The sequence below is a fragment of the Pelodiscus sinensis genome, chromosome 7 (assembly GCF_049634645.1).
Source record: "Pelodiscus sinensis isolate JC-2024 chromosome 7, ASM4963464v1, whole genome shotgun sequence".
Lineage (NCBI taxonomy): Eukaryota > Metazoa > Chordata > Testudines > Trionychidae > Pelodiscus > Pelodiscus sinensis.
This window is the reverse complement of record NC_134717.1, coordinates 62,950,079-62,974,627: the sequence shown is the minus strand read 5'-3', so window position 1 is coordinate 62,974,627 and position 24,549 is coordinate 62,950,079. Positions and strand designations below refer to the sequence as shown.

The 24,549-nt window shown below is 41.2% G+C and overlaps 1 protein-coding gene across 12 annotated transcripts in view; it reads left to right on the top strand.

Moving 5' to 3' along the window:
- AGAP1 (ArfGAP with GTPase domain, ankyrin repeat and PH domain 1) overlaps positions 1-24,549 on the top strand; it is a 489,058-nt gene that overhangs the window by 343,958 nt on the left and 120,551 nt on the right. For all 12 annotated transcript variants that reach the window (XM_075934057.1, XM_075934053.1, XM_075934056.1 and 9 more), the window contains one exon: positions 19,452-19,613. In XM_075934057.1, the coding sequence (XP_075790172.1) occupies positions 19,452-19,613 (162 nt within the window). The remainder of the gene's footprint in view (positions 1-19,451; positions 19,614-24,549) is intronic.

The following is a 24,549-nucleotide window of genomic DNA, read 5'->3' as shown; positions in this document are numbered from 1 at the left end:
CACAATCAAAATCCCTCCACTAAGATCACCTTGGACTAGAGGCTACATTTTCTGTATTGACTAGTGAGAGAGTGCTCAGCACATTCTGAAAATCAGCTCTTTCTGGTTGCCTGAATACGTTTTCCGAAAGTCAGGTGAATCTCATGCTCCAGCCAAGTAGCTTACATGACTTACCCAGCCTCTGGGCTCTGTGTTCTTATGGGAGTGACACACAGCAGCTCAGATCTTTTGCATGTTTGGGGTCTTGGCTGCATAATACATCATCTGCTCCTTTAGCAGCATCACATACGTGTTAAACTGAAGTGGCCACATGATAGAGCCTTGCAGAAACCTATAAAAGAAGTCCAAAAACAACATGTAGAACTGCTTGAGGGTGAAGAAACAGGACTGGTCCACACTGAAGGTTACTTAGAATCAAAGCCAGCTCGCACATAGAAAGGAAAGTCATTGTGGACACCTGGCAGGAGATCATCAGCCAACAGGGCCAATGCAGTTTGTCCCATGTCTAGGCCAAAACACAGACTGAGATAAATGAAGGAAATCTGAAAGCTCCAAACGGCACTGCAGTTGCCTGATTGTAATTTTCTCATGATCTGTCTGGATATGGAAAAACTAGTTACTGGCAGCATCACTGGATAGTTCCTTGAGTAAGTTCCTAATTGCAAAAAGCAATGCAGCCTGTCTGTCTACAGGAAAATGTTGTTAATCTCAGCCATCAGGAAATCCCAGTTGCTTTTTACAAACTCTGAAGATGCTTGATCCATCCAGCAGGTTGAATACTAAACTCCCTGAGAAATGCTAGTCTCCTTCAAGCGTGTGTGCCAGTTTCACTCAGTGTAAATGCTGTATTTGTGCCCTCCGCCTATGGAAAAGCCCAGACTGGGTCCATCGAATCCTGAAAGTAAATGTATGTCTGTGCAGATGGTGTTGGAGGGACTGTTTTGGCTTTTGACAATGAGTTGATGTTCCAGGAAAGAGGATTACTGTGGTGGGTGGGGCTCCATTGATCAGGTATTGGGAAGAGCATCTTTGGACATAGACTGGCTAACCTGGTAAGCAGGGCAGATTTCATGAGGGAGACCAGTGTTTGTCAAATTGGGGATCCTGACCTAAAAGGGAGTTGCAGGGAGGGTCATTAAGTTATTTTAGGGAGGGTGGTGATATTGCCGCCCTTACTTCTGCACTGCCTTCAGAGTTGGGTGGCTGTAGGGTAGCGGCTGTTTGCCACGCACCCAGCTCTGTTGCCCTGCCAGCAGCAATGCAGAAGTACGGGTGGCAATACTGTACGTTGCCTTCCTTATTTCTGCACTGCTGCCTTCAAGGCAGGGTGGCCAGAGAGCGGTGGCTGCTGGCAGGGGGCTCAAACTACAATTTAGCAGATTTACATTAAATCTCAGGAAAAACTTCCCAGTCGTAAGAACAGCAGGAGAATGGAACAGGCGCCTAGGGAGGTTGTGGAAGCTCCTTCCCTGGAGGTTTCCAAAAGGAGTCTGGAGAGTCATCTGTCTTGGATGGCTAAAAAACACCAAATCCCACGTCTTGGCAGGGGGTAGACTAGAGGACCCTGGCAGTCCCTCCAAACTTGTGGTTCTATGAGTCAGTGAATGTGTTGCTGCTATCGCGAGGAAAACCTGGTCTGATCTGATTAATCTTGTAGAGGAAAAATTCTTCCAGTAAGATTTGTTTGAGCAGAAGCAGCCAATATTTACCAGTTTGCTGAACGTTACTCTTGTTAACATGGGATCACAAATGAAGTCTTTTCTGTAACATCTCATCATCGGACATTATAGACATATTATCACGTTCTCTAGGCTGACTCTACTGCAATTCTTTTATCTTGGCAGATGACATCTTATGCCCCTCTGTTTCATCAATGGCGGGGGGGTGGTTACCTCATGATCTCATTCAAAAAAGAGATGTGAAAAAAGTTTTAGGGACCACAACGATCGTGGGTGGCAGGGAAAAGATCCCCCTAATATACTGTAAGTAAGGCTATGATTTTGTCATGGCTGTTTTTAGTAAAAATCATAGACCGGTCATGGGCGATAAATAAAAATTCACGGAAGCCGTGTCCGGTCTCTGACTTCTACTGGAAACATCCCTGACATGCGGGGAGGTAGGGGGTGGAGGTCCAGCACCCTGCACTGCTGTATGCTGCAGCTGGGAGCAGCATCCCCCACCCCTACCCAGTAGCTGGGATCTCTGTGTGGTCCCCAACTGCCCATGGCAACTGGTAACTGCAGAGGGGCCCATCACCAGCAGCAGCTGGAAGGTCCCTCTGCTGCCTTGGGAGTTGGGAGGGGAGGTTGGGAGTTGGGAGCCCAGGAAGTTCTGCCGCTGCCCATCGCAGCTGGGCCACTGCAGTGCCCCGGTGTCACAGAGGTCTCTGGAAGTCCCGGATTCTGTGATTCTAAGACCTCTGTGACTTGGAGTGAGCCACATCCTTCAGGAGTGAGCTGCCATGTGTCTGAACTGAGTCTAGACTAACCTGAATGTGGAAACGTTTGACTCGGTGTTGGGGCATTTGGCATTTCAAAAATAACATTTGGGATTTGTAGGTCTCTTCTCCCCTGTGGCGTTTGGCTGTTCTGCTGCACAGTGCTGAAACTAGACTTTTTCTGTAACTTTACATAGTGCTGCAGTTTAAGTATAGAATTGCGCCACACCGCTCTTTACAGTTTCACAGTGCTACCGAAACATACCTTCCCCTTTTGTCCTCTAAAGCACTCTAGACAATTACATTAAACAATCCATTTTTCAGGCTGTACGTTTGAAAACAAAACAGGCAGGAAATGTGAATATGTTGCAGTAGCTTTTTCTTGGCTGTCTTGAGCATATATATAAATTTTGTTTTCTGGGTAGGCTGCTGAATGTTTAACAGTTATTTACAATGTGGCCAATTAACGTTGCAACTAGAGATTTAAAGCTTTTCATTTCTTGATTTCTCATTTGTTGATTTAATGTAGATTTTTGCCTTTATTTTAGGTTTAAGATTTAAATAGAAATGATGGAATTGGGTGTGGCATATGCCATCTGGCTAGAAAAGTATCCTGTTTGTTTTCCCTATGGATTGTTAATTAATACTGATTTAATTTGACTTGATTATCTAGATCTGCGCAGTAAATTGGTTGGTGTTCTGCACATAATTCAATTTGTTTTTCCCTCCATTCTTCAGAAAAATTACTCCTTTTATTATGGAGAATATTGCTTGCCAAGACTTAGTCAGAAAATTGAATGTTCTCTGTACCAGGCCTTCAAGTTTCTATCCCAGAGAGATCATAGGATTCTGACCTTTCAGGTAAAAGGTTAGTGCTGCAGTATACTGTGCATGCAATTTAAACACCACCAAAACTTAGTACTTATAAAGTAAGGAAAGTGGAAATCTGGCACTGATATCCCTAGAAAGAGAGAGCACTTTTAACTTCAAGTTCTGTAAAAGCAGCTGTCTGCTTGTCTGACTTCAACTACAAGATTGTTCTTTGTAGCTCAGACACTTGGCGTTTGACAGATACGGCACTTAGAAGATTATAAAATATCTTCAGTTTTCAATTTCTGTATTAGTATTTGTCAAAAGTTAAAGCTCAGTATAGAAGGTGATAGAGCTACTTACCATCTTACCATTAATGTATTCTTTTATCGACAGGGGAACATTTTAAAAGATGGTTTGATTTTTTTTTTAATTATCATTTTAATCTTTTAAAGATATGGCTGTAGTTTGTAAGCTGGTTTTATTACAATGCCACTGTCAGGTCAGCCACCACCTAGTCTGAGCTGTAGCTTCAGCTATGGTGGTTTTTTCCCCACCCTCTTAAGAATAAACATCAACTATGTTCTAGATTTCCCTTCATTATATATACAGTAGCAGATGTTTCATAGTGGTGTTTAAATTCATCAATAGTAGAAAAGACCGGTCTTTTGGCAATAGCGGCTAAATATTATAGGACTGTTTGGTTTTTCCCCCTGAGGATATAAACATGCAATCTAAAGGAATTTCTCTTTATAAATCATTAATCAGAAGAAAATAAGTATGGGGAACTCCTTCATAGAATACTGACGTTATATAGGATGTTTTAAATAAGAAGGTATTTGTAGTAGTCATGGATTGTATAAGCTAAAGGCCAAAATTTCACATCCCCCTGCTGAGCAGATCATTATCATAAGAAGAAAACGTAGGGCTTTTAAACTTGCTGGTGATTTAAGTGGAGTTTATCAACTCCATAAATTCAGTAATTTTGGTTCAATGACTTTGCCTTCATATTTGCCACTGGAATGAATAAGCTCTCCAGCCCAGTAGGTTTGAATTTTTCATCAGCTGTTGTGTTTCAAATAAATACAACAAAATGAAATATCAAATTTTATCTAAAGTTAAACTTTAAGTTTAATCTCACAAAATCAGGGAGCAAAAGGATTTTATTTCTGATGGTATGTAAATTCCTAATCTTCATATTATAAAGATGTTTTCTGTATTTTAATGGCCCTAGTTTTGCATATTGATAGTTATAGGTATGTTTTAGATGGTAGGCCGGATTAGCATCCTAATAATAGAATATAATGCAACACTTTCTTTTGTTGGTTTCTAAGTATGATGCATCAAATATATTTGATGCATTTCTTTACTCCCAAACTTAATGAAGTTTCGTTCCAGAGACTAGTTGTTTTATCAGGCATGCCTCTTTGCAGGCTTAGTTTCTTTCCAGTCTAGATCACAGAGCTTTAGGTGGAAGGTCACTATGTATACCTTACCTATGGAATCCAACACTTCAAAGCTTCTTCATATTGTATACAGTTCAAGGAAGGAAAGAGACCTGTGTGCTAAATCTGATACACTGCTCCTTCACAACCTTGTGATTGTTAGGGCACAGGGGAAGCGCAGAGATTGGGACTTCCTGCAGATGGAAGAGCATCTCTTTTCAAGTTGCTGGACCCTTCATTTGTTGCAATTGATACCATCACTTAACTCCGCAATCATGGTGTGTTACCCACAATCCGGGCTGGCGCAAGAGATAAAATATCCAATTTCAGCATCTCTCAGCAGAGATACTGTGCATCTGTTTTTCCTGGTGCAGGGCTTTCGTGAGAGCAAGGAGGGAACTCCTGAGGGCTGGGAGTTCAGGGCTAGCACATTTTTCAATTCAAACACTCAAAAGAGCTAGTAATTTCTGCAAGGGTAGAATAAATACCTGATGCAGTCCAAAAAAAAAAAAAAAATCCACCCTGGCTTGCCAGTGACAATTCTGTGCACTCAAACAGCAGCTGATGTTTATAGAAAGCGAACAAGGATGTCATATCAGTAAAACTCAACATCTTTCTTCTAAAAGCAAGACACTATAAATGAAAAGTAAAATACAAAGTGCAGCTAATTTGAATCAATTAATTGTCTCTAATTAAAAGCGTAATGTTGTTTGAATCCATCCCTGCTCAGCTGTTTTGGAGCTTGTACATTGGCACAGAAGCTGTGTTTGTTTTCTAGTTTGCAAAGAGTACAGTTGGTGTCTCTTCCCGTATTTCCTTTCTTTTCTGACGCTTATGTTCTTGACATACATTACCAGAAGGATCTTAACCTTTTTCTACCTAGCATGAGGCAATTAGCTGCCTGTTCGTTATATAGCAGTTGCTCAGCTTTAATTGTAACATGTTAATAGTAAATGCCTCTTGATTTTGAAACACTGGCATCAAGGGTTTCTCATGTTAAGTCCTGTGGGCTGACAATTAAGATTGTCCTAACCTCTTCTTAATCACCAATGCATTTTGTGATGCTGGAGGTTATCATAGGTTATATGGAGGGTAGGATAATCCTGTGGGTAAGGAATAGCTCTGGAGTCAAGATACTTGGGGTCTGTTCCAACTCGTTGATTTCCCATGTGACCTAGAGAAAGTGACTTCATCTCTTTCTGCTTTATTTGCCCATCTTGTCATGTAAGGATAGTATTTTACTAACGAATTATTTAGTAAGGTGTGCAGGAATATTTTCAACTGATTTGAATGTGTTTCTGTTGTTAAAATGCTTGCAGTGACAGCAATTGTTGTATTACAAGAGAGACCCCACAAGACTTGCTTTTCGTTAGGAGTATGCCAATGTGGCCATTACAAACACTGTCTTTTAAAAAACCAATGAGTGATCCTGTGGTACCATACAGACTAACCAAAATATAGAGAATCATGAGCTTTTGTGGGTAAAACCCACTTCCAAAATGAGTTTTGCGTGCAACTTTAGTAACTTAAGGTTTCCACTCAGAATTTTTTCCCTGCGTTCAGATACTTACACGTTTAAAGGAAGGCAAAACAGAAAATTTTGCAGGGTTTAGAGGTAACTGATGTTCTAGAATTGTCTTTAAAGAAAATAACACAGTTTGTTTTGTTTAACATATTGTGAGAAATCAGTAGTACAGAAGACAGCAGATTCAACCAACCTCCAAGAGCTCTCTGATGCCATGCACATCTAGAATTAAATAGCCACTCCTTTCTCAATCATCTTCCCTTAAAAGGAGTGGCTTATGAGTTGGCCGTGTTGGCATGTATACCAGCACGAGACAATTTCTTGAGGAGGAGGCTGAACTCTGTATGCTTGAGGCTGATCAGTATTGTCTCACTACACAAAGGGTTAATAATGTTTGTCAGGAATTGCTTTGCAATTCCATCAGTTCCTGCACATGCGGACCGTGGGCAAAGGTCAGATCTGCAAGTGGCATATCTCAAGGAATGCAGAAGACACCCCAACAAGGTTAAACAGAAGCAGTCCATTGTGAGCCCACCCTTCTCAGAGACAAAGAACCTGGAAATGATCTAGGTTACCCATAAAACACATAGCAAGTTTGTCAGAATAATCTCTTGAAGGAACACACTGCCTACAGAGCTGTGGGCCACGGACGGGATAAGTCTTTTGGTCATGGCCATGTAATCTTATACACTTAAAGATGTTCCAACACCAAGCAATGTCCTAGATGCATCCCTTCCATCTCTGATCCAATCTTGCAGATCCCCATTAATTTATGGGCATCTTTTCGTATAAAATGATGATGTGGTTTTAAATGAGGGGGAGTCGAGCTCAATGAAATGCAGAGGGAATGCCACCCAGCCCCAGAGGTGGCCTAGACATCAAGTATCAAACAAGACTCTCAGAGAGCAGAATAAGAAAGGTCAGTCCTGTGGGGCCTCTCTCCTGACCACTTAGATGAAATCCAGTCAGTTACATTCAGGAGAGATGTGTATTCGTCCTTCTGAGCAGACATCATGTGCGCATCGATACCTCGGGGCAGTGTTCCACAACGACTCAAAAACTAGTGCCAGCGCCCACTCGGATGCTCAGCTATGAAACACTGTATATTACCTCATGATTTATATATTAGCAGGACCAGACATTTTGGTTTTGCCTAAGAGCATGAGGAAGAATAGTTACTTGAATTAATGAATCCTTACCATTAGTCATTTGTATAACTTCCTATCTCTTTGTTCTGTATATAGTTGGTGGCCAGAGCAAACTATGCCTATAGTGTCTTTCATCCTCACAACAAATGTTCCAGGCAGCACTCTGTGATGGACTCATGAAGAGCACTGGACAAATTCACAACAGATCTGACATGGACCAATCAAAATATCATAGAAGAGGAATCTGAGTTATCCCTTAACGGTCTGTGTGAGGACCATGGAATTTACCTTGGGATGCTATGGTGTCTTAGGGTATGTCTGCATTGTAATTAACCTGCAGTAAGTCCATGCCATTTGACTTGTACTTGTTGGGGTCAGGCTAACGGGCTTTTTAATTGCAAGGTAGGAGGTCCTAGAGCTTAGATTTAATACCACAATTAAATAGCCCCTTTGCCTGAGCCCTTCTTATGCAAGTCAGCTGGCATGGACCAGCTGTGGGTGTCTAATATTCAGTGTGGGCATATCCTCAGAACATCTGAGTCTTACTTCTCCTTAGAAAATCACACTACTTGCTCATTTTCCTCATCTACCCAAATCACTTGTCATGCTTGATTTCACCATGTGGAGCATTCAACGCGGAATGGCAAACAAGGCAACCACAAAAATGTTTGAATGGGATATAGAATAAGACAAGTCTCCAAACTCAACTCTTAGGGATGATTTATGTGACATTAAGGGTCTGAACTAAATCATCTGTGTGGTAGTAATTCAGAGTGAAGGGTTGGAATTCTGTCCTTATTCATCTCAGTGATGTTAAGTACCACAGGCTCTCCAGAACGTGGCTGATCTTCACTGCTCATGCTTGTTGCAATAGCTCGATACAGTAGAGTAAGTTAGCAGGGATGGATGTGTTTCCTGTTGCCAAGGAAAGGAGTTTTTAAACCAATTTAACTGCTATAGTCTTTAATCTCCATCATCTCCTGCCAACACTCAGATTTCCAGGAGCCGAGTGGTCTTATACCAGTGCTGTAAAAATTTATCTTTTGAGAAGGAGACTAATCTACCAAGAGGAAAAAAATGCACATTTCATTGTTTATTTTCATTAATCTTTTCAGAGTCTCAGAATCACAGGCCAATTGGAAATGAGACCTTACATAGAAGTGGCTTAACGTTCTCTACACGTAAAATAGTTTGCATGAGAGTCATCCTCCACAAAAATCACTGAAGACAGTCATTGTAATGCATGTGCTTTAATTAAAAGACTTCTCCTCCCACAGATTTGCAAATAAAGTAACACTATACTTCCATATGTAAATGATCCTTGTGTTCTAAACTTGACTCTGTGTCTTTTGCCGTAGGCATGCAAGAATATCTCAAAAGCTACAGCCACAAAAGTAGGGAGATTTGTGTTGTCAAAGAGAAATCCTTGTTTTTGTTATTTAATTGGAATTGCCATGAGAGGAAGGAAAGGCAGTCAGTAACTTGGGCATTCAGTGGGGCATTCGGCACATGACAGGATAGCTTTGTGATTTATAGGCTCTAGGCATGAGACAGGAAAAATGGGAGATGCAATGGAAAGAGAATACTCCTGAGGCTCTTTCATCTCCATCAAGCTCAGAGCTCTCTTCTAATTTCTTCAAGTGCGGCAGGTTAATTTAAACTCTGCACAGCTTGAATGTGGAACCACATTCAGCTAAACAAGGCCCAGCTGCCGAGTTCCTAATTCCATTACAGGCTTGACCTCCACCCGTCTTAAAAATATTTTCACCTTATTTCTTTGTCTCCTTCTCCTTCTATAATCCCCCTGCTCCGCCCCACAAAAAGACAGTGAAATAGCTATCATGATTTTTACCAAAGGACCTTTTTTCAGGTTCCTTCTTCAAGTCCTGACACCCATACATCTCTGCCTGACTTCAGCATCTGCTTTGAGCACAATCTTTGTATCATTGCCGCATCCCTTTAACTCAAGTTTGAAGCAAAATGGGACTATAAAGAGCTTGATAGAAGAACATTTATGGTGATCACTGTAAAGGGACAGTATAGAGGATTGGATTTCAGTCAGAAAACCACAGCTCAGGAAAATGGGTCTGAAATATAACTATAGATGGTTTTAGTCTAGTTCTTCCCTCTTTCAATAAAAGGGTTGCTGTTTTCACCTCTTTATTTAAAACACACACAGTAGATGAAAGTGTCTAGCTTTTTTTTATTATTATTCTGTCCAACAGCTAGAGATGGCTTTGGTCTTCCACACTAATAGCATAGTAAAAGTTCTGAAATGCTCTCTTTGGATTCTGCCTTCCTTGGTTCATGGTGAAGGTTCCTGCTGCAGTCAAAGCTGTTGCTGTTGTTTTCGTCATCGGTCCTTTCTTTTTCTCTTGAACCTTGTGGTGTTAATTGTGTTGCCGTTTCTGCTCTTTAATTGATCCCATTCACAGTTTCTGCTTTTGTGAGATCTGACTTCTTGCCACTTTGGAAAATCAAAAACCAAATTAATCAATCTCCTGCCTCCTGGGAATAAGACCGCATTGGGGAGCTAGGTTTGACAGAAAGTCTAATTTCACTTTGAAAGCCTGTTGGAAAATTTTAACAAGAAGATGCAAGGAAAATGTAAACCAGATCAAGCCAGACTTTGGTCTGTGGAGAATAGCATCACCTGTTGAGTTTTTTCTTCTTCAGGTTTTGTAAATAGGTGATTTGACAAAAATATAAAATAAATCAAAAGATAAATGGGTAACAAAGGTCAGCGTATCCTTGTTTCCATTTTAAATTGTTACATGGCAGAGACAAGATTGTGTGAATGGGAACTGTGGCCCAAGTAAGAAACTCCATTCTCTTGTTTTATCTCTCAGCTCATCCTTTGTGTTGACTCTCTCTTGTCCGTCCCATGTCGCCTGTCTCCCTGTGGTTGCACTCCTCCCCCCCACGCCTAATAATTTCTAATTTTCTTCCCCCTCCCTCATTGCTGCAGTAGCATCTTCTGCGGCCTCACTCTGTGTGTGCTGCTAGCAGCACTGTAAAAATGACTAACATACCAATCCTTAAAGTGCTTTATGCAGACACTTCAGAGCTTGGGATTCAAGTCAATTTCACTGTGCTTCAAACACCTGCACCAGAGGACAATAGGCGGGGGATGGCTTTGAACTAACCTCCTCACCCTCCACAAATCCCATAGGAGGGCTCTTGTATTGTCCTTGGCTGGTGAAAATTGAAATGTCTTTTTTTTCTCCTGATTCTGCAGCGCACACGGTTCTGAATAATAGAATACATCAAAAAGTAATACAGAGGACTTACTTTTAATTTTCTGTTTCACAACTCTACTTGGCGAGGGTCTCAGAAATCCCTAAGAACACAGATCATCTGGGAGTGCAACTCAACAGCCAAAGTCCTATGTGGTATCCACAGGTGTCCCCTATGCAAATGCTTAAATGAGTATAATCTGTAGAGGATTTGTTGATTGTTGGTGTCCTTTGTTCAGTGCTTTTGGGTGAGCAGTACACTTCACCCCTTCCACCTAATTTTTTTCTCATATGAGATAATTAATAGTTACTTAAATGTGTGTGTGTCTGTTGTGGTTGACTATACACACACAGTGTAAAGTATGAGTACAATAAAGGTGTTACCCCCTTGAGTTTGGGTTTGATCTTATTCTTCATCATAAGTGAGCTAAACTATTTGTGTCTAACTTAAGCCAGTTCAAACATATGTCATTGTTTATAGAAAAGTGTAAGAACTTTTATAAAAATCATTGGGACTATTTTTTCCCTCTGACTGGTAAGTCAGGGACTTTGGCTACCGAGTATCAATTGCACAATACTGAGGGGAAGCCATAAAAATGTCCTAAAATAACTGACACTTGTAGAAAACAGTTCAATACCGTAGGACTTAAGGCGGCTAGGAGCCTTAATTGTGTGTCATATAGGGAGATGATTGTACCTTTGTCTTTAATATAATGTTCCTATTATTTCATGACTGTGTAGAGCTAGAAATGGAAGTTGTGTATCATTGTTAAAGGAAGATTCCCAGACACACATCTGTAGTATAGTATAGAGCCTGCCTTCTGCTTCATGGATAGATTATGGTGAGGAACCTGTAAGGAGCCTCTTTGTCTCAGACCTCAAGCTACTGCTTGATTATGGCTAACAGCTGCACCAGCCCATGTATCACATTTTCTAAAGGAGCATGGAAATGGAGGCATAGCCATCTACAGCTGACTAGTGTATGTTGCGGTCAGCAGTGTTCCAGTTTACCTCTCGTGCCATTTACAGATCTGCCATAGGAGTGCCAGAGCAAAGGATGCCCTGGCCAGCATGCCAGGTTCTCTAGCCATGTGGACAGGACTGGATTTTGCCCTTCCTGTTGTTTAAGATAGAGACACTCCTGAAAATGATGACCATCATCAGGCAAAGCTGCCTGTGCAGTCCATCAAAAAGTGCGGAGCTAATGATGGGCTGGGCAGATAATCGTGGGCGAGTTAATTGTAAGGTTCGATATGGCATCTTGTCAGTAGAGATAAGTTGTCACGTTTTCCACTTGAGCTGAAACTAAATGATTGTAAAATAAGTTATGAGTGTCCTTGGGCCTGTCTGCCAGAATGATGGCTAAGAATACATTCCTGGCCCATCAGTCTCAAGCAGCCTGCTTGATATTTATGCGAACTGAATGTTATTTTATTCCCCCTCTAGTCATGCTTGTCAGCTTCCCGAGTGAAAAGTGAAACTGCTTCTTTGACTCATACTTCAAGTATTGAAGCTCGGAGAGGCTGCAGATTGTTATTATTATTACTAGTATTATATATTTTTTTGGGTGTGCGTTGAACATTGATGCCCGATTGGGAAGAACTAATGGCTGACATTGAATGTACAGGATGGCTGCAAAACAGCCCATCCCAACTCAGTGAAACGCGTCTTATGAGTTCTAGTGCCTCTGTCAAAGCTGGTTTAGATGTGGAGTAATGAGGCGCTTGCTTTTTTTTAATTTGGCGTGCCTTTTTCCTTCCCTTTTTTCAGATTTAAGAGCATCGGCAGTGGCCGTCTGTTCTCGCCCGTGGTAATTGATACCAAATAAAGTGCATTATTTGTATTCAGTCAGGAGTACGAAATTGTATGCAGTGGGCTGAAGCTTGAACTCATTTACAGTTTTCCGAAGCTGGGTTTTCAGGAGCCCTCTTTTCAATTTGAAGAATACCTTGTCAGGCAAGAGAAGTAGTGGGCTATGGGAAAGCATCGCATGCAAGCCTAGTACATGTTGATTGCTCATATTTTAAACCAGTAGAATGTTAAATAACTTTCATCTTCAAAAGGTGGTCTCTGAAACCAGAATATAGGGCTTTAATACACTAACAATGTAAGCTCAACATCCATTTACCAAGGATTTACATTTCTTTTCTGCTTGAGGAGGAGGAAATACCTTAGACTCTTCACTTCAGAGCTGTTTGGCTCATGGATGGTAGGTTATCGGAAAAGGATTATTGGATTTTAAGAATTTACCATATGAGGCTAATTCCCCAGGTGTCATATGCGAGAGATGTTAGGTTATGTGTATTTTGGAACAAAATAATCTTTACATCATAACAAATTCCTTCTCTGTAATTCACCTGTCTTCAGATATTAAACTAAGGCAAAGCAAGTATATAGAATTGCATTTTTAAAGAAGTGTGGAGTGAAATAGTCCTTTTTGATTATTACAGGGAAGGGTTAGATTGCCAATCAAAATTTGTATTGGACCAGGCTAAATTTGGGAGAGTGGAAGGAGTCAGTCCTCATTTACAAAGAGCCAGCCAAGATGGTTCAAAAATATTTTAATACAGAGTCTAATCCTTCATTTACCATTTTATATCACTGTATTGTTGCATTAACATGTTAACGGCCTACCTGTAAAATGTCACTGGCATCTGAACCACTATCCACCAAGAGGAATATGGCAGTTCATGCCTCAAAGCTATTGGTCCAGGCTCTCTGCAAACTCAGCCTAGAAATTTGTGAATCTCTTACCAGGTCATCTTTTTGAACATTTGTCATTGCAATCATAACTAGATACCTAGTTTTGGAATGAACGCTGATGCTCTGGAAAATTATTAGGCCTTTCCTTGTCCCCCAGAGAGCATCCTCGCATTCCCAGAAGGGCATGTTGTGAAATACGAACAGGCCTTGGAGACTTAACATACTCTCCAGTATGTAGGTTCAGCAGTCTGTCTCAACAATGTGATGTGTTTAGCAGATCTTTGATTCAGCAAGCAAGGGAAAATGAACAATTATTCCTCACCTTATCATTAGTGTACCTCCATCTCTGGAGATATTTAAGAGCAGGTTAGATAGACATCTATCAGTCGAAACAATAGTAAAGAATAAAATTGTGAAGCATGTAGAAGAACATAATTTGTTGGACAAAAGTCAACATGGTTTCAGTAAAGGGAAATCCTGTCTTACTAATCTCTTTGAAGGGGTTAACAAACATGCGGATAAGAGGGATCCAATAGATATAGTATACTTGGATTTTCAAAAAGCCTTTGACAGGGTCCCTCACCAAAGGCTCTTTTGTAAATTACATGGCCATGGGATAAGAGGGAAGGTCCTTTCTTGGATTGAGAACTGGTTAAAAGACAGGAAACAAAGGGTAGGAATAAATGGTAAATTTTCAGATTGGAGAGGGGTAACTAGTGGTGTCCCCCAAGGGTCAGTTCTGGGACCAATCCTTTTCAACTTATTCAGAAATGATCTGGAGAAAGGGGTAAGCAGCGAGGTAGTAAAGTTTGCAGATGATACAAAACTGTTTAGGATAGTCAAGACAGAAGCAGACTGTGAGGGACTCCAAGAAGATCTCACCAAACTGAGTGATTGGGCAACAAAATGGCAAATGAAAGTTAATGTGGATAAGTGTAAAGTAATGCACATCGGGAAAAATAACCCCAACTATACGTACAGTATGATGGGGGCTAATTTGGCTACGACAAATCAGGAAAGAGATCTTGGAGTTATCATGGACAGTTCTCTGAAAACTTCCACACAGTGTGCAGCGGCAGTCAAAAAGGCAAATAGGATGCTAGGAATTACTAGAAAAGGGATAGAAAATAACACCCAGAATATCTTATTGCCCCTGTATAAAACTATGGTACGCCCACATCTTGAATACTGTGTACAGATGTGGTCTCCTCACCTCAAAAAAGATATTTTGGCCTTGGAAAGGGTTCAGAAAAGGGCAACTAAAATGATTAGGGGTTTGGAATGGGTCCCATATGAGGAGAGGTTAAAGCGACTGGGACTTTTCAGTTTAGAAAAGAGGAGACTGAGGAGGGATATGATAGAGGTCTATAAAATCATGAGTGGTGTGGAGGGGGCCGATAAAGAAAAGTTATTTATTAGTTCCCTAAATAGAAGAACTAGAGGACACCAAATGAAATGAATGGGTAGCAGGTTTAAAACTAATAAAAGAAAGTTCTTCTTCACACAGCGTGTAGTCAACCTGTGGAACTCCTTGCCAGAGGAGGCTGTGAAGGCTAGGACTATAATAGAGTTTAAAGAGAAGCTAGATAATTTCATGGAGGTTAGGTCCATAAAAGGCTATTAGCCAGGGGATAAAATGGTGTCCTTGGCCTCTGTCAGAGGCTGGAGAGAGATGGCAGGAGACAAATCGCTTGATCATTGTCTTAGGTCCACCCTCTCTGGGGCACCTGGTGCTGGCCACTGTTGGCAGACAGGCTACTGGGCTAGATGGACCTTTGGTCTGACCCAGTATGGTCATTCTTATGTTCTTATATCAGGGATGATCTAGACAGTACTGGGTCCTGCCATGAGGGCAGGGGACTGGACTCGATGACCTCTTGGCCCCTTCCAGTTCTAATGTTCTATGAGTGCACCCACCCAGGCACTAGAAAATGTTAACAGCTGCATTTTTGCTAAGAGTAGTTGTGTCATTTAAACATAGGAGTTTCTTCTTTTTTTGGCAATGTCCTGTTTTTACAGTGTCCTAAGTAAGAATCCTTCCTGGCCTTAAACAGGAAGACGTACAAAACAAGTGATGATCTGTCTGTTTCACTAAGTTGGTCTCATATCTGTATCTTTCTCATCTTTTTCACCCATGTAATTTTTGCTGCACTGTCTCTCAGTATCGAATGGCGAGTAAAAGATAAAACAGCCCCTTCCCCAATAGAGGAGAGTAGCAGCTTATTCTAATCCAGTATTTTTCTTATTTCTTCACACTTAGAGAAGTCAAGATTTTTTAAGTTGTGTCCTGCTTCAAGCACCTCTTTTTACAAATACTTAGAACTACTATACAGTAAATATGTACCCCATGCTTCTCTATCAGGTTACCTAATAAAGTGCCTAATTTAAAAATAGTCCTTCAGTTAGGGGAAAAGGGCTAATGAGGATTCGACAATAACTTTTTTTAAATACCTGAAATATGCCTGTGTAATTTGCCACCCACGGCTCTTGAGTATTTTCAAACGAGGCATCCAAGTAATAAATAACCATTTATTCAATAATTAAATCAGATATTTTCTTACAAGGTGTTTCTTAAGCGTGTTTAAACATCAAGAAACAAATTTGATATTTGCATTAAAGTATCAAATGAGCAGTATGCAGTGGTATGTCTGTGTTGGTCATTGATTTATGAGAGAGAGGTGGGTGAGGGTAATATCTTTTATTGGCCCAACTTCTGTTGGTGAAAGAGACAAGCTTTAGAGCTGCACAAAGCTCTGTGGAGCTCAAAAATGGGTCCTTTTTACCCACTGAAGCTGATCCAGTAAAAGATACTGCCTCACCCACGTTGTGTGTCTCAAATCAAGTCTAAGCAGTTTTAAACATTGAGTAAAAAGAATTCATCTTTGTTCTTGAACACTGAGAAATTGCAGTTCAATTTTCTTTAATCTTTTAGAGTATTTTTAAAATGTGTGGGATGCTATACTGAGTAAATAAAATAATTGTACATATATAGCACTCTCTTCTTTACCAACACATGAATTGCTATTAAACTGAAGTTATATTTGCCCTTGATCAGACAGTGGGGGTGTGTCTAGACTACAGGGTTTTGTCGACAAAAGTGGCCTTTTTGAGACTACAGAGTTCTGTCAACAAAAGGCGTTATTGCATCTACACTGTCCTTTGAGTCTACACTCTCATATCGACAAAGCGGCTTGCTTTGTCGACAGAATTGGATGTAGTCTAGACGCCAAAGCCTCTGTAGACAAAAGCCTGTAGTCTAGATGTACCCTAAATGAAGGACTCGTAAGGAGTACCTCCTCAGTTAAAAAACCCCTACAATTTCAGAGGAGTAGTACTATGGAAGTATTTCTTTCAACACGGGATCCCATCATATAATTAAAGCTGTGGTTAAATGATATTCCTGTTTTATTTTTGAAGGCGGATGTGCAGATGGAAGGGAGCTAGCAATTTTTTAAATTTGAAATTTCAAAAATTCTTTGGGGGTCATATTTGACCTTGTTTATTTTAGATTCTTTATGAAATTTACAAGGAGGAAATTAGTATTTTAGTGTTTGACTAATTTCCAATATATTTTTTCAGTTTTCTGTTTGTCAACGAACTAACAAAATAATAGAACATACGAGTTTCATACATTAGGTATATAGTCTGCCTTTTTCTCCTTGTAGATCTCACATCAGCTGATTGTTGATTATGTTGCTCCATTCAATCAGAGAGCCTCCGTTCTTTAATGGGTCTTCTAGTGCAGCGTCCCATACTTTTATCAAAGAGATTAATTTAGACTTCAGTGGAACTGCACATGACAGAAAAGTACTCGTTAACAGATCCGATTGCAAGTTTGTGCCATGAGACTATGGCCCAGTGATAATGAATCACAGATATATCATTTTGCTCTGTTCAAGAGAGAGGAATTTTACAATCCATTTCAATTGCTAGGATATTACCGTAAAGGAGTATTTCTTCTGCTGGCATATTTATATATTCCATTATAAAAATAGGTTAAAAGAAGATTAAAGCTACAAAGCAATTATTCAGAAGTTAAGAAATACCAAAATACAGGTTGCCTATGCAAGTGTCACGTCAGTTAAAAATCCAAAATGGCATCACTTTGACGGTAGGGCAAAGCTGGGTGTAGTGTTACAGATTCCTACCATTTGTGACTAGTGAGATTCTAGTGCTTTTTTGGCTTGAATCAGTGTTGTGCTAATTGGGGTTTTCTAATGAATAAAATGTGTGGTCATGATGATGTAATATTTACATGATATTGTTGCCATGTTTGCACTGACTTGTAAAACTAGCAAATTGGAGGGACTTTCCCCTTTCTCTATATTTGCCAACTCCTGTCGGGAAACTGGGCCTGCAGAGCTTTGTATGCTACAAAATAAGCCACCAACAGCACATGTGTGTTAAGAATAATAGGACATTTTAGATGAATCATTCTGTTTCACATCATTACCCCTCAGAACCTAAGTATGGGCTACAGAATAGACCTGCAGGAATAGGAATGTACTCAGGAAGGTATGAGAGATGGCATAGCTGCTATGTTTTAGTAATCTTACCTTGGATTGGCTGAATACAAAAGGGAGGACTTGATGTCTGTTTGTATTGTAAATGTGTTGTCCTGGGATAGGACAGACAAAACATTTTATTGTATTGATTTCTGTTTTGACAAAATTTGGTCCAATAAAAGATATCACCTTGCCCCCCTGCATCTAATGAAATGGCAAGAAACTGTTTTTTCTTTGAACAGGATACCATACTCCAAGAGGCTCTGGGAGACAGACCGATAGTCTCTTATAGACAACCACCTAACCTCAAGATGATTCTTACCAACCACCACAGGACATACCACACTAATACCAACCCTGGTACCTTCCCTTGCAACAAACCCCGTTGCCAGCTTTGTCCACATATTCATTCTGCTGATACCATTATTGTACCTAACCAAGTGAGTTATAAGATCAAGAACACATATTCCTGCGCATCCAGAAATATAATTTATGCTATCATGTGCCGAAAGTGTCCGTCTATGTACATTGGACAAACATCTCAGACACTTCGCCAAAGGATTAATGCCCACAAAAACAGTTTCTTGCCATTTTAACCAGAAAGGACACTCTCTCAATGACTTAACCACCTGCATTCTGCTGCAAAGACCTTTTACATCTGCACTTGAAAGGGAATCCTCTGAACTGTCATTCATGTTAAAATTCGACACTCTCCGGGAAGGAATGAACAAACACTCAAACTATCTTACCCATTACCAAGATAGCTTCCCCAATTATCACCTCTAATACCATTAGCTCACAGACATCCCACTCTCCCCACCTCTGATATCATCAATTCACAGACACTTACCTTCCTTCCTTCCCCCTCCCCTGCATCCCCCTCCTGTTCTGAAATGTGATTTGTCCTTTTCATATGTGTTCATTTTTTTTAATTGTATCCTTTGGTATATATGGTTGTGACTATTTTCTTCCACTATTTGATCTGAGGAAGTGGGTCTGGCCCACGAAAGCTCATCATCTAATAAACTATCTTGTTAGTCTTTAAAGTGCTACATTGTCCTGCATTTTCCCATGGATTTAGTGAGAGTTGGATCAGTCCTTCACCAGTTTGCTACAGGTTAACCTTTCCAGTCTGGCACCCCCAGGACTTGACCATGGCGAACCAGAGAATTTACCAGACCATGGGAAATCAGTATTGTCTAGCAGCATTACCAACACTTCCATTACTTACTGGAATGTTAGAAGGCATTTAGGGATAAAATACAGCTAACTAACAGAATACTGAGAGTCAGGCCCTAAACAAAATTTATGGGACCTCAGGAAACTTGGCCATGCCCGGAAGAGGATAATCCAACTAACTAAAATCATTCCAGACCGCAGGTGTTGCTGGACCAGAGTGTGCCGGATTAGAGAGGTTCAACCTGTAGTGAAAACTTTTTGCAAAAGGTATTGACTTTTCCTGTCATCTTTGGATAAATTGAAAAGAATCTGAATATGCCCTAATATAAATAACTACTAGGCAGTACAGAACTTTAATCTCTTTCAGCATTCTTATTTTGACAGGATTTTTCAAGCATTTCTTTAAAATGACACATTGTTCATACTGTTTTTCACTTTTTGTCTGCTTTGTGTCAAATTGCAGATACTGGTTTGGGAGATTCTGTGTGTTCAAGTCCAAGTATATCCAGTACTACAAGTCCCAAGCTGGATCCTCCTCCCTCCCCTCATGCCAACAGAAAGAAACATCGTAGGAAGAAAAGCACTAGCAATTTTAAAGCTGATGGGGTCTCAGGTGCTGCTGAAGGTAAGCTTTCTATGCTGTGAGGAAATCTAGATTACTAACGGTTTTCCATTGTCCTGAAAACTTCTGAAAACTTCCAAGTGCTGTCTTGAATCTCCATTGTTGGATACGACTTTAACTTGATTGCTAGATTTGTATCTTTAAAGGTGAACAGAAACACATGTAAAGAGAAATCCAGCAATCCAACCTTTTCATGAAAAGCTGAATAGCAAAAGAGACATCATAAGAGACAAATTTCTGTGATCTTAAAATCTTGTTTCATCAAATGGTGTTTGGTTTTTAGAAATGTACCCAACCTGTTAGATAGTCATGTGCACATGTGTCTGGCATTCTGGGTAGCACAGATGAGGCCAAAAGTAAGTTTTTATAAGGCCAAAAGTAAGTTGACATGTATACAGTAGCAAGTGTATTGTATTAAAATGTAAACATATCCAATATGCACAGCTTAAATCCTATATTATCCATGATCATTGAGTATACCCCATGTGCCAGAGCCAGAGATCAATGCTTTTGATGCCTGCTATTGTTTGTAAGAACTAGATGGAAAAAGCCAGATGAGCTATGATGTTCCCTTAGTTTATCTTAACATTTCCAATGCATCTTTCTCTGTATATATACATATACATGAAGAGAGAGAGAAAATGCACGCATGCTAGATATGATATAAAAATATACTTACCACTGTAGAAAAGAATAGAAACATTTTACAATTCAGCTGATTGCGCACCAGGAAAAAAAAAAACTAGGGTAGTGGGAAAGCATAGAACTGGAGTGTCAAAAGGGCAAGAGTGGAAGAAGAGTGTGAAGAAAACTGTTAAAGGGTAAAATTGAATCAATATCAAAGAACGAGGGGGCAAGTTCCAGAAAAGGGACGACAGTTTCAGGCATCTGTGGAGACATTCCAGTAGAGTTAGGATAGTAGTATATACCTGGGCAGGGACATGTGAAATACCACAGTCATTTGTGTTTTCCATTTTAATTTCTGTCACCTCTGGATTATACTTATTTCCATAACTGCAAATGTGAATTCATTGTTGAAAACCTGGACTTTGTCCATAACAACTTGTGCTGCTTTTTTGCCAAGTTGTATCATCTTTACTGTTGGATTTCCCCTTGTTTATGGCAGTGGAAAGCCAAATTTCATTTTAAATTTTCATTTTTTACTTGTTCTTTTTCTGCTCCACTTGATGCATTATTTGCACGTAGGGCTGCCAGGTGTCCGCGGTTGACCCAGACAGTCTGGTATTTTCGCCTCCTGTCCGGTAAAAAAAAAAATTCGGAAAACACCAGACACCTAAAATGTCAAGTTTTTTCTGGAGTTTTTTTTCCCTGCTAGGAGGTGAAAATACCAGACACCTGGGCAACCCTATGATACACTCAGCAACTTGGCCCAGCCCCCCTCCCCCCGCCCCCCCCCCCGATCCTCTGGTTCCACAGGGAAGCTGCCTTCTGGCTCAACCAAGAAAACAACATGGCCACCTGCAAAAAGCCTAAAGACCTGAAGCAAGGGGAAGCAATGCCTTCCCTGGGTCTTAGTGCTCAACCTCTCCCTCGTCTTATCCTTGTTCTGACTCTGCATGCACTTAAAGGGGCCATGCTGTGTTAATGCTGGTTTTTATTTTATTTATTTATTTTTGCTTAATAACTCTCGAGGTCCTTTCTCCTCTCCCCCCCCCCCCCCCCCAACATCTTTGGTCTCCCCTCCTTCCCCCCCCCCCCCCAACAGAATTTTTCCCCGGTGTTTTTTTTGGGGGGGGTGGGGTTCGGTATTTTTGGTTAAACACCCTCCTTGTGAGTCAGAGGTAGTCCTCTCTACCCTTCATCCAAACACTTACCCTCATGGCACTCTGTGGATCTTCCGCATGTTGAAAGGCAAGCCAGACTACATATAAATGTAAAATAATCTGTGATACTCCTTTGCTCAGCCCCTTTGCCTGTCAGAAGTAGATGAAAAAGGAGGAAGAGTAGTCCTCTTGAACTATTGACTGGTAAATGAAGTCTCATTTTGCTTATCCTTGTAGAACTGTCCTGTTGGACAACTTTGTTGATTTGGAACAACCTACTCAATCATCAACAGTGGTCCCCATTTTATTGTGCCTCAGAGTCAGTTGATGCATCATGCACATTTCTGCTAGCTTCAGAATGTATCCTCTTCAGGTCTGAATATCTTCCCAGATTCAATAGCCTCAGCAAAGGTCTGATTTTTCCCAGTATTTATCTAGACATTTTTCCTATCCAGTATTCTAAAGGGTGGCTTTTGCTTAGTCTTCCCCCACCTTCATAGAGATGCACTTAAAACCCTCAATGGGGAACTGACCTAAGATACTTGGACTTGTTGCCTGCAAATTTTGATGACATCCAACTTATACATAAGTGTGTTAGAAATTGCCTCCTCTTGGGATATGTTTGGTTCTGTTAATCGCCAACAGTGGGGATATATTAAAGGAAATGTGTGGGGGGGATTGGCTATTAATCAGTAATTAGAACTTCAATTTCAGTATATTTCCTCCACAAATTCACCCTTGGTGTTCATTGATCCTCCCTCTTCACAGCTTCTGTTTCCCAAGCAAAGAGTGATGTCCTTTATATACTCCTTTAGAGCTTTTATTTGGTACTGTGACATGAAGCCCCCTCATAACCTAACTCTAACCCCAGTCAACTGGTAAGAACCTCAGTTTTTGTCTTTGCAGTATGTATTAAACCATGTATTTCAACACTTATCCCCCCCCCTTTTCCCCACACACATACTCAAACCAAAATGGTTCACAGAGGAAGGGAGAATAGAAATTGGTCGAGTAACAGATGTGTCACCCACCTGGTGTCTCTTCACAATTCAGTGCAGTGGTAATTAATGATTGACTATTCGAGCTCATTCTCCTCCACTAGCAGCTAGCCTCAGAAAACCCCAGTTTCTGACACTGAAGGGTTAAAATTCCAAATGCAGAATCTAAAGATCTTTGGTTAACAGTGGAGAGGAAAGAGCGGTATTCTGATTCCTTCGTAGTGGGGAGGAGCCCTCTGCCCCCCCAGCAAAATGTGACTGGTACCATTGTCAGGGGACGAAATGATGTCCGGCTCAGAAATCTCTTCAGCACAAAAAAGTCCCTTTTCACAAGAAAGAAAAGCTTGACCTGTTGCTATTCAAGGGGAAAACGGCTCACTAGGGAAAGACGCTCTAACCTTTGGGCTCCGATCTCTTAAAGGTCAAGTTCATGTCTGGATGATGTTGCTGAAAGTAACAGTGCTTAAAGTTGAGGGCCATTATTAACGTTTAAAATGTAAAGGTCTTCCAGATTGGCCCCATCTGGACTATTGCTGTGATTTGTATAAGTAAATCATCGTTTTCCAGACAATAAAAAGTTATGTCTTGTAGTCATTTCCTACCAGTTGAGAGAGACTGTTTCCATATCTAATATATAAAGGAGAATGTTTGTAAGTTTGTGCGCTAATAACGTGGACACTATAAAAGCTACCGCAACCAAACTTTGCATGGGAGAACCTTTCATCCAGGAGAAGATTTTAAGGTACTTTTGGACCCGATCAGGCCCGAGCTCAAGCTGTAAAAATCAAAAAGTAACCCGCCATGCTGCACTGCAGGGGCCTCCTTGCCCACCCTCGGTCCTGTGCCCACCGCCTGCAGCCCCCAGTGCCATCCAGGACTCATCCCCTCCTACCAGCGAGGTTACATAAGCAACCCTCTTTCCTCCCCGATCCCCCCACACACAACAGCTTGGGTACCTGCCCTGCCCCCTGCGGCACCCTGCAGCCCCGGGTGCCCCTTCCACGTGTAACCTCTCCTCCACCCGGGGTCACTCGGGGATGACGCAGACCTATATTTTAATCCCTATAGAAATCAGTGCAACTTTTCTACCATTCAAAAAAAAAAAGATAATGGACTACAGTTTTTCTACATTTTGTTCCTCCGGTTTCCTGAGCAATGCCGGTAACTCCAGCTAGTAGTTAAATATCAGTCATTTTAAATTCACTGGATAGGAGGAGCAGATGCAGAGACATTGCTGAAAAAGTCTCTTATTTTTGTAAATGGATGGGCCTTGTGTCAGTACCATAGTTCCTCTAAAAGAACTTTGCAACACCCTCCTCCTTCCCCCTGGCAATTCCTTTTTGAGTCGGGACCCCCAGTTTGGGAAACGCTGTATCAGATGTGGGTACGATACCCACACAGGGCTTTACAAACAATCACTGATACTGGATTGCAAATTGGGTTCTGGGGTAATCAAGTAGTGTTACCGTTGGGTGAGTAAAGGGCCACAGATCTGTACTTGGTATTCCTGGGACTGCACTAACTAAGCATAGTTTAGGGGTGCGCAAGGGAGTGGGTGAAGACAAATACTGTGCCTGGTGGCGTGGCCTCTTCCCAAGGAGGCCTGTGACAATGGCGCCACAATGGAGTGACCAGTGGCAGAGTAAAGAATGGTGCGGTGGTGTCAGCAGGCAGCATTGTGGAGTAACAGCACAGCAGTGGCAGCTGAGGCATGGGCTGACACCTCCCCACTGACACGCAAGAGGAACTTGTGCGAATGCATCTCTGAACTCCAGGTCTTTGCTGATCAAGGAACCTTTGTCTGCTGGTTTTTTCAGCTCTTTTAAACAATGGTGGTACCTTTTCTAGGTGTTGCCAGATTGCTTTGGTAGCCTGTAGAAGGGGCTCGTTTATGGGCAGAACCTCTTACATAGAAGGTGATATTTGCAGAATGTCCAAAAGCTTACAGTGAGATACTGCAGCTCCATGGAAAGAGAGCTAAGAGAGTCCGCAACCCATTTCACTAGATCCAGGAACTACCTGAGATCGGCAGCCAGGGAAGGTAGAAAAGGCATCACAGCTTCACTTGGGGAAGATGAGGAAATGTTGGTTACTGGAGCAGTCTCCTTATCCGCTCTGGCGTCTTGCTCCTCCCAGGCTTCCTTTTACAAGTAAGGA